Below are 10,855 nucleotides of genomic sequence, written 5' to 3' on the forward strand. Positions count from 1 at the left end.
GTCAGTGTATATATCTATGTTCTCAAGTGACTCATGTTGAATATTCTCAAGTCTCTAGATTCTGGAATGTTCCTGATAGTCAGTACAGCTGTTAGATTCCGTTAGGTAGTTAGGACTCTGGAATCAGTTGAACAACAAATTGTGTAGTATTCGGGGCCTATAAATAGGCTCCAACTCTTGTATTCAACTTTTGAGAAATAACAATAAACTCGCACTCTACTTTGTTTTCTCTGTCTACACTTACCCCTCATTTTCTATCAAATTCATGACTGTAATACCCCATTTACAGATTGCAATAGGCACAGATGATGTGTACAAAACTGCAGAAGCAATTAAACTAGCTGGAGGAAAGATTACTCGGGAACCTGGACCATTACCTGGTATCAACACAAAAATTACTGCATGCTTGGATCCAGATGGCTGGAAGTCGGTATGTCTCTTTGATCTTTATTATTTAAAGTCTCCCTGAAAAGTGAAAACTCTTGCATGATTTTGTCTAATACATCCTTGCATGCAAGAGCTCGATGGGATTGAAGCTTGGATAATGCACAACTCATTTTTCCCTCGTACTGATATTCAACTTATGTATAAAAGAATGAGGATGACAATGATTGAACTCTTGACTGCTTGTTGATAAAGACTCTAACACCATATCAAAAGACATTATCTTAAAAAGATTAAACTATAACTCTAGCATGCCTTCTTGCCCTTCACTCAACATGCCCATTTAACTTTATTTAGAAGAATAAGGGCAATAGAGATGAAAGTTTAAACCACTTGGTCATAAAGGTTTTGATACTGTTAAATATAAAATCATTCGTATATCCTTACCTAGCAATTTAAACTGTTGGGATATCAAAGTTCTTATGATCATGTGGTTTAAAAATCCTTGTTGCCATGTTCTTCTATATAAAAAAATAAATAAATTTCAATACAAGTTAGGGTGGACACCTGCGTTGTTCACATTTCAAGTCAAAGGACTCGTGTGAGGGGGTGGGTTAGATATAAAATCATTCATGTGCCTTTACCCAACAGCTTAAGCTTTAAGTTGTTTTATGTCAAATACCATGTAAGTGAGAAATTATCTCAAAAGCTCATTAATGATTTTATATCTAATGCCTAAAGAAGATCCCAGTTTCTTACTTTAATGTGGATATCTCATTATGATACCATGCAATGATATTTTCAATATCAAGGTAGTAATACTTGGAGATGGTAGAAAATATCACGGTATCAACATTGGTCGTGTGACATAAAACTTTTCCATTTATCTGCTCCTTTGTTGAATTCATTTATTGGATTTTGTGCTGTGACTGTGATTACGTGTTAGCTTAATCAGAATTCACCCAGTATGATCAATGCCACCTAATTTTTACAAGTGATCATTATCATTCTTGTGATGTACTTTCGCATTCAGTGCATAACAAGGAGTGGAAGGTCTGTCTTCTGTTTGCTTTGGCATGACACAGAAGAATATATTGATGTTTTTCAGACAAAATGAAGTCTTCAACTCAACTGTTTGAAGTATAAGCGTGCATTTTTCTTTTTTCATTGTGTGTTTATTTCTCAGTTCATCCTTTCATTTTTATGTTTGGAGATCTTGCGTCCCCGTGTTCATTTTATTCTTAGCAATCATCATCGTGTTCATTCATTCTAAGTAATCATCATTTGTGACTAACTAGCTTTCCCACCTCTAATGTGCAGGTTTTTGTAGATAATGTTGATTTTCTAAAGGAGTTGGAATAGAGTATTTAGGTAGGTCATCATAGCCATCTTGTGGGATCGGTATCAAAATCTGGCAAAGATTGGTATTCTTTGAAGAAAAATGTATGCATCAGAGTGTATCACATAGTCAAATCCGATTTTGTAGATAATGTAATAATGACAATAGCACCGACCCCTGTAAGCTGTAGCAAATGTCTTTATAACTAAATACAATGAAGTAAGGTTGAGAAACATATGTCCTTTATCTCTATTTTCTTAGGCCTTCGGGATTTTGGCTGTAGGACAAACTTTGTCGTTGTTCACTCTGGATGTTTCAGAGGCGTATCATGGCACATTACTCTTCTACTTTTTAGAGTAAATTTTGGACACGGGTCTTTGCCAATTGAATTAGACCAGTTAAATAAAATTATTCAATTTAATCTCATGATTTTATTTTTAATTTTATTTTACCTTAGTTGAAACTGTTAAAGTTCATGTTAATTTTAAACAATTGAAGGATAACTTCTTATTCATGGTCGGAAGATAACATTAAAATAATATAAGAGAATAAATAATAAAATAAATTACAGCTTCATATTTTCAAAAGAATAATGATTATTGTAAAATTATTTCAATGAAAATTCAGTGAAAACGTATTCCATGAATTGTTGATAAGATAGTATAAAATTAAATTTCAAAACCATTTTTTAATTAAATAACAAAAGGTGAAATCATATTTAGTGATTTGATTATAAACAATTTGTGTGATTATGGTTCTACATTTTTTATTACAACAATTACAAAATAGATTTTATTTTTATTTTTAAAGATACTAAAACATAATTTATTTTCTCGCGATTTTTAAGTTATCCTAAAATTTTGATCATTTAAGTATTTCTTGATGTCAAAATTTCGTTCAAACACATTGGTTCTGCAACCAAGCAAAAATATTAAAGACAATTTTTTTTTTATGATGATAATGTTCCTGCAATAAAGAAGAAATAACAAAAACATTGTACAAGTCTTAAAGATGTGAGTGAAATACCTAGCTTTAGGTTCGATTTACTTCCAGTAAAATTGAATGCAACAAGTTATATGGTATGCAACTCACCGTGGAGCTTACTGTCAATGGTAGTTAATAAAATAATAATTTTCTTAATTCTTTATACGCACAAAAGAAGGTAGAAAATGATTTGAATGAAAAAAAAAATTTCTCATTATTTTCATTGTGTATATTACTACTTTTTTTTTATCATTTTGTTTTTGGTGAAAAAATATAACCCTTCAAAGAAACACATCTTAACGATTTTGGGTAAAAAGTTACGTGAAGAAATATATATCTTAAGTATTTTGGTGAAGAGACACATGAAAAACATATACTTTCATAAAATATACAACCTTTTAATAGTTTCAAAATCTCTCATGTGTTTTAACGAATAAACTCCTAACTTACCACGAAATAAGGTGATAATGTTTGTTACTTTTTTTAAAATAATAATAATAATAATAATAATAATAATAATAATAATAATAATAATAATATTTTTAATCAAATTTAAGTTTTTCAATTTACATAAAAGTATTATTATATTATATATTTATTTCTATTCACTTATTTAAATAAATATTATTTAATTTCTATTTATTTAATTAATAAATGTTTTTATTATAATATTTATTTATTTATTCTCTCTAATAATAACATAATCAAACCAATAAAAGACTGATCCAATGAATGAATTTATCTTTTAAAAGAATATGAATTTAATTTTGATGTCATAATAATAAATGTTTTTGGTGAATAATTTATAAGTGTTATTTGAATCTTAACTGTTCCATTTCTAATGTATCTCTGAAATTTAATTCATTTAAAATTTTTATTAGAAAAAAAATGAAGTGTTAAAAGAAAATGTCAAAAAAGAAATATAAAGACAGAAATATTACTAATATTTAATGTTTATTATAAAAGGCTGAACCTTTAAAGTTTAAAACCCCAAATCAAAGTGGAGGGTTTTGTTCTTCAATGGAAAGCCAGAAGCAGAACAGTAAAAAGCGGAAACAAGTTTTCCCATACGGCAACTACAAGAGCTACTATGGCTATCGAGTATTCTTATTTCTCTTCTTATTCTTCCCTTTCACGCGATAGCGTTTTGTTGAGTTTAACGTTTCCCGCATTTGATATTTTGTGAATTTGATTTGATGTTGTTTCAGATTGGTCAAGGCGTGGATGAGGACCCTCGATTGAAGGTGCTGAGGAAGGAATGGTTTGAAGGCAAGGACTGTCTTGATATTGGCTGCAACAATGGGATCATCACCATACAGATTGGTACTATTCTTCTCCCTTTTTCGTTCACCTAATAATGTTACTTATCTAAATATGAAATTTGGATCGTGCTGACCTAGATGTTGTCTCTTTTCGTTCCCCCCACAGCACAGAAGTTTTGCTGTCAGAGAATTCTCGGAGTTGACATTGATTCTGGTAAGATTCTTATCTATTCTAATTTCTAGTGCTGAATGGTATTCTTTAAGTTTAGAATTGAGGTTTGTTCTGTGTATGTTTCCATTTGATGTAGCCTCAAAATGTAACATAGATCTAATATGTTTAATTATTTATGCTTGAAAGTTGAAACAAAACATTGACGTTGTTTTGGCCATTTCTTGTATGAATCATTGAAAACAAGAACAAAGTGAAAATAATGTGTCACTTTCTGTAATTATTAGTGATAGCATTGAATAGAGACAGAAAACATTTCCTTAGGGCCTAAATTCATGAATTCAATCCTTAGAGTGCTTAACAGTCATATTACTTAAGCCAACTAGAGCTATTAATAAAATTTCCCTGTAGTATTATATATGCAGCATGAACAGGTGGCTAATATGCATTATACTTCTTCAGCAAGTAACTTTTAAGATTTAAAAAATCAGCATAGAACGTAACACTCAGTTTCAAAAAATTAAATTTAAGAATTGATTTCATGTTATCTCCAGAAAAAAGAGGGTGTAAAGATGCTCTGAAGATTTTTCCTGGAGACCTCGTGGATATTATTAGGAACTTAGTGAAGTTGTTTACAGTTATGTTAATATCATTCATAATTTAGCAACAGGTAGTAGTAGTATAAGTATAAACTCAACTTTTGAACTTCCCAATTGGGTAGTATCAATAAAAAAAAAACTGATTTTTTCTGCTCAATGTGCTAGATCGAGTTGAGGATGCATATTGGAATCTCAGAAAAACTGTTAGGTTGAAATCTACAGGGAATAAACCTGTGAAAGCCTCCAAACTTCAGGACAAGGACCATGCTGATGATTCAGAGAACAGTGTTACTACTTTGTTGAATGTTAAAACGGAGGAGATTTCAAAGGAACATTCTTCTTCAGAGCAAATTGATCTTCTTAAAATAGTTTCGTTTAAACGAGAAAATTTTGTTCAGACTCAACACCCACCAGGAAAGCAGTATGATACAATTCTTTGGTAAGTTACTGTTTTTGTTGTTTTTCCCCCGTTTCACTTCATAAAACATTCTTTGGGATAACTTTTTAAGGGGTGAGAGGTAGAAATTTGTCATGCCTTATGCCCTATAGGAAAAGTTCTGTTCAAAATTGTTTGGTTTTTATTTGTGTTTTTTTAAACCTTTCTTGTCCTTTTTTAGTTTGTCTGCCACAGGATAGTTGCTATCTATTAAAAATGATCTAGGCTTAACTCAAACTCAAAAGTTAGCTCAAGAGAAAAAGTTTTTTCAAGTCTTAGTCAGAAGGACTGAAGGTGTGCTTTGGCTATATACCTATAATTGTAGTGAGACATCTTAACACCACCCCTCACATGCATGACTGGACATTTAGAGTGAATTATTCACTATTGGGTGGATTGCCCAATATCAAGACTAGAGATACATATGCTGTGGTACTATATTAAAAATTGATTGGGCATAACTCAGCCCAAAAGCTAGATCATTGGAGTGTTGCTGAAGTCTTATAATAAGTACTTTGTGGCCATATTCCTAATCTATGTGTGACATCGTAGCACTATCCTAATGGATTATCTCCATATTGTACCATTTGTTTTTAATGACAGGTGTTTATTGAAGTTGTATTTTTAATCACAATTGCACTTGCCTTTTTATTAACCAAGCATTTGCATTTTCAATTATTAAGCTGCAGGAAGAAAGAAATTCTAAAGTTTGGTTTGACTTATCCCTTCTGCTATAACAATATTAATTGAATATGTTTATTTTAAATTGTCTTCAATGTGCTGCTTATGTTAAAATTGAAGTTATCTTTTGCCTTGCAGTTTGAGTGTATCAAAGTGGATACATCTAAATTGGGGGGATGATGGCTTAATTACTTTATTTGCAGAGGTTTGGAAACTGCTCCGTCCAGTAAGTATTATCTCCTTTCATCATCCTATTGTTTTTCTTTCTCTTTAGTAAAAACATATTCTTTCTTCTGAGCAGGGTGGCATTTTTGTGCTGGAACCTCAGCCATGGAAGTCATATGAAAGCAATCGTAATGTCTCAGAGGTAATAATTAGCCCACCTTCATTTCTGTGTTTATCGTATTTATCATGGGGTACTAGGAAGTATAAACCTTTACATACATACTATGGTTAGTTTACGAAGTTTACTCTATGGTTAGTGTTATCTTGGACCCTTTCATCTTGTAAAATATCTACATGGTCTGGAATCATTTTCTGAAATCTTGATCAATGTTGTTTAAGGATTTGCTTATGAAAAATGAAGATCTTGGGGCTTGATTGGTTTGAGAAAATATTTTGTTTATACTTTGTTTCTTATTATTCTTATTGTTTCCTATATAAACCATTGAAAATATAAAACAACCTGGAAAGAAAGTGACATTTTTGTAATTAAAAGAGAAAGCAAGAAATGGAAATAGAAAATATTTTCTCAAAATAAACCAGCCCTTAGGTTCAATGGATGGATATCATTGTTTTTTTCTTCTGTAACTAATTTTATCTTAATTGAACAACTAATGCATCATCATTTTGCTGATATTTTAACTAGTTATGCTTTTAAATTTCTTTATTCCTAACTAGATTTTGCTAAAAATATGGGGCTATCGAATCATTTCTGTTTTCCCATTATGCAGACCACTGCTGCCAACTACCGTAATATTATGATTCGACCAGAACAGTTTCAGGAAATATTACTAGATAAGGTTAGTATTGAATATTTCTTTTGGAATACTACCTTCCCTTTTCAAAGTTTGTATATTTATTATGATTTTATTTAGATTCCAATGGCTGATATTTAAATCTTCGCAGATTGGATTTCGAACAGTTGAAGATATCACTTCAGGTTTGACAGATAGCAAGACTGGTTTCAACAGGCCAATTCTGGTTTTTTGCAAATGATCCGTGCATGCAAATAGTCAGGTGCATGTAATTTAATGTATTTTGAGATCAACGTTGGTTCTTTATTGACAGAAATGTTGCATGCAATGCAGCCAATGTTCACGATGAGGACTTAATATGCGCGAGGCATTCTTGGTGAATAGCAGCAGTAAAGCAAATTCTGAATTGAGGGGTTTGAATGTAAAGAATGAAAATACATACCATGTCTTTTTGTTTGTTGCTAGCAGTCTCAATTAGATCCGCACACAAAAGAGGTAGATGTAGTAATGAACATGTTTTGCTAGAGTTTACAACTTGCAGATACCACAACTTGAGAATTTTATTTACAAAAAGAAATGAAATTTATAGTCCATTTGGTTTGAGTGAGCGGGAGCAATTATGTTTAATCTGGTCCCATGTTATATTTTGCCACCTTATACTATAATATTTGAGATGGAGAGGATAGATTTTAGGGTAGGATAGAAACTAGAAGAAACAGGTTTGATTAACAGTTGAGTTGTGACCATGCTTCAGGTAAAAAAAAAAAAAAACGTTTTTGATATGCAAGGTAGTAATAATAATTAAAAGAAAATTCCCCTGCCTGGACGGCTGGACCCTGCGGTTTTTATTCGGCTTCGTGAAAGTAAATGTTGATGATGGCTTTTATGGGCTTTTAAAAGTTCGTAAACACCAATTTCAGTTTTTTTTTTAAAATCATTTGACCTAATTTGTTTTTTTTGGATTATAAATGTGTGATGATAATTAATGTAACTACTATTTTATTAGATTAGATAGAATGGTTAAAGTATTTTATGTTTATAATTTTGAGCAATAAATGGATTTATTTTTTTAGAGATCAAAGTGTTTCTAACATTTTATTTTCTCTCAGAAAAAAAAAAGATTTTCTTTTTCAATTACCTATTTAGGTATTTACTCGAAAAATGAATAATGATACATTTGTACATACACACGTGCACGTGCGTCGCAGAGAAGGAAGATCATGGCTTATGGTGCCTATGGATTTTCAATAGGACCCTCAAATAATAACGTTCACTTTAACTTTTAATATCTATATTTTTTTAATTTTTGAAAATTTCATTTTTTAAAATTTGATTTCTTACTATTTTAATTATGCAATTGAAAAAGTGGATAGAAGAAACATGCAATTAAATCTCTTTTTTATTACAACACTTTTTATACATGCAATTAAAACCTAATAACAAAAGATCTGGAAATAATATATTTGCAAAACCACAAAAGTCAAATATAGTAGAAGAACAGTGTGAAAAAAGAGAATAATAAAACAAAAAAAAGAAAGGATGAGGCTTTACTCAGATTTCTATAACCAGGGTCCAAGTGAATTATGGTCATAATTGCCTTATTACTTTTACTTTCTACGTTTTCTTCATTTGACCTGACTTGATAACGCTCGTCATTATGGCACTTCAAGACGAGTGCACTAATTCCTCCTATATCAACACAACACCTTTGTGTTTTCTCCTCACTAATTAAGCACATCAACAATGGAAAGCACAAAAAACTCAAAGGTGCTGCACACCTTTTCTTATGATCAACAAGGGCAATACACTTCTCCCTACCTCTCCTTCACCATGATCCATTCCAACAACTTTGAGTGTAATGTGCTAAAGAATAATTCTAATTCCTTTTCACCAGCAGAGGCCTCATTTGATGTCCCTTCTATTCCTAAGGAACATTCTTTTGAGATGTCAGAATCAGACTCTTGCAGTGAGGAAGTTGGTGACGCAACTGATGATGAAGAAGTCATGAGTTTGGATGAGTTGCTGAATGATGGAAAAGCAAAGAAGAAAATTGAGCAGTTGGCTGCACTGGTTGGAGTTCACACTACGGAGCCAGCAATTGTGCTGACTGTAGTAGTGAGAATTCTCAAACACTTGAACCACTACTATAGTACTACTTAAATGAGGCAAAGGAATTTTAGTTTTTCTCCCATCATGGGCTTAATGCTTTTTTTTCTTTTCTTTTCTTGTTCATATATAATATGCGACTTGTGTATTTTCTATGTTCCATCTACGAAATATTAGTTTGAGAATCTCTCTTCAGATCGTTTTTACTTTATTTAATTCGTTTCTTCCAAAACTTAGTTAAAACTTAAAATCCTTCATCCTTGATGTGACACTGACTTTCCATTTTTTTTTAATGGAAAAACTGATTTGATTATGTCAAAAGCTGGGATATGATTGGGAGTTCAGAAGAGAAAAAAATGAAAATGAGATATTTTTTAAGGGACAGGAATGCAATATTTTTAAACAAAAAATTAAAAAATTAATAGTATAATAATAATGTATCCTTGTTTAAAAATTAAATACATTTCCTTCCTAATATATTTGGTTCTTAAATTATTAGGGATCTCTGCTAAATGATATTTAAATGTAAGAAAATCATAATAAGTAGTCCTTCGAAGTATGAAAAATTCATAGAGTATTAGTCCTTGAATGATTGTAAAATATACCAACTATGGAACTAAACCGATAAATATTCAATACTTGAGAGAAACTATTGATAAAATTTATTATTTTATGAATTAAACAGGAGAAAGAGTAATATTTTATGGGCTAAATAATTTATTATTTAAAAATTAGACTGATACCACGAAATGGAGAAATAAAAGGTAAGCTTGATTTGCCTAGTTTCTTCCCCTTTGCTAAACATAAGTTTTGTTTGTTTAAAAACATTTTCAAATAGGAAGCTCAAAATTGGAAGGAAAAAAAAGTGGTTTCTAGCATTTTCTTTTCTACATTCTCTCTTTTATTTTTACTTTTAATCTTTTTTAATGGGTGAGGATGTGTGACGACTGACGGACGACTCATGATGGTTCAAGTTGATTGTGGATGGAAGCTTGTTATTAGTAGAAAGGCTACTTCAAGCAAGGACTTGTGATGGAGTTGATGAAGCAGGGACACACAGATGAAACATGAAAGTCATTTTTAAAATATTATTCTTTCTCCTAAGAGAATTAATCATCATCCACAGTATTTAAACCCTAAACCTTCAGGACTCCTTGTATGTGAGAGGAAAAAAATTAAAAAAGTAAACTAATAAAAAAATACTTAAATATATTTTTTCCATATTTATAATATATTTCCTTTTCAATTTATTACTTTTTTTATTTTTATTTTAGTACCTAATATTTTTAAAACTTTTATTTTTATTTTTATTTTAGTACCTAACATTTTTAAAACTTTTATTTTTAACATTTGTGATCATCTTATATTTTATTAAGTGATAACATAATAAATAAAATCACATCATTCTCACATAATATTTAAATCTTTTTCATATCATTAATCACTACAAGAAAACACAACTTTAGTTGTAACTAAAAGTGGACTTTGAAAAATTGTGAAGTCTTTTATTGTTGTTATAGTCTCACAAGCCAGCCCTAATTTATTTTTTATTTTCATTTGTGGAGATCATGATATAATTTCTGATGCCTATAATGTTTAATTTATATGATGCTCCATAATATTTAAGCATTTTTCATAACATTAATCACTACAAGAAAACACAGCTTTTAGCAAAAGCCGACTTTGAAAATTTGTGAAATCTTTTATTGTTGTTAGAGTCGCACAAGCCAACCCTAATTTATTTATTTATTATTTTCTTTTGTGGAGATCATGATATAATTTCTTATGCGTATAATGTTTAATTTATATGATGCTCCAGTAGTTTGATGCTTATGATATTCAAGTAGGATTTTCCAAAAAAAGAAATGATAATAAAATAAATTAGTGACTTTTCCGACTCTAACAACAATAATATAAA

The 10,855-nt window shown here is 30.5% G+C and overlaps 2 protein-coding genes across 2 annotated transcripts in view; both read left to right on the plus strand.

Moving 5' to 3' along the window:
• The window catches only part of GLYI-8 (putative lactoylglutathione lyase), a 6,466-nt gene extending 4,373 nt beyond the window's left edge, over positions 1–2,093 (plus strand). The window contains exons 8-9 of the mRNA NM_001353853.1: positions 290–430; positions 1,705–2,093. Of these exons, the coding sequence (NP_001340782.1) occupies positions 290–430; positions 1,705–1,746 (183 nt within the window). The 3' untranslated portion in view covers positions 1,747–2,093. The remainder of the gene's footprint in view (positions 1–289; positions 431–1,704) is intronic.
• Positions 2,094–3,680: 1,587 nt separating this feature from the next.
• Positions 3,681–7,438, plus strand: LOC100500304 (S-adenosylmethionine-dependent methyltransferases superfamily protein). Its single transcript, NM_001249188.2, has 9 exons — positions 3,681–3,808; positions 3,916–4,030; positions 4,136–4,183; positions 4,903–5,176; positions 5,993–6,080; positions 6,156–6,221; positions 6,808–6,876; positions 6,983–7,093; positions 7,165–7,438. The coding sequence occupies exons 1-8, from the start codon at positions 3,728–3,730 to the stop codon at positions 7,070–7,072; spliced, it is 831 nt and encodes a 276-aa protein (NP_001236117.2). The 5' UTR covers positions 3,681–3,727; the 3' UTR covers positions 7,073–7,093; positions 7,165–7,438.
• The last annotated feature ends 3,417 nt before the right edge of the window (positions 7,439–10,855 follow it).

This window comes from Glycine max, chromosome 8 (genome assembly GCF_000004515.6).
Source record: "Glycine max cultivar Williams 82 chromosome 8, Glycine_max_v4.0, whole genome shotgun sequence".
Taxonomy (NCBI): Eukaryota; Viridiplantae; Streptophyta; class Magnoliopsida; order Fabales; family Fabaceae; genus Glycine; species Glycine max.

What these genes read in the sequence shown, in the direction of transcription:
- LOC100500304 (NM_001249188.2), top strand. Translation starts at nt 3,728, where the DNA reads ATGGAAAGCCAGAAGCAGAACAGTAAAAAGCGGAAACAAGTTTTCCCA. An exon ending in CGGAGTTGACATTGATTCTG is followed by an intron (nt 4,184 to 4,902) that starts GTAAGATTCTTA and finishes TCAATGTGCTAG; the next exon opens with ATCGAGTTGAGGATGCATAT. An exon ending in CAGTATGATACAATTCTTTG is followed by an intron (nt 5,177 to 5,992) that starts GTAAGTTACTGT and finishes TTTGCCTTGCAG; the next exon opens with TTTGAGTGTATCAAAGTGGA.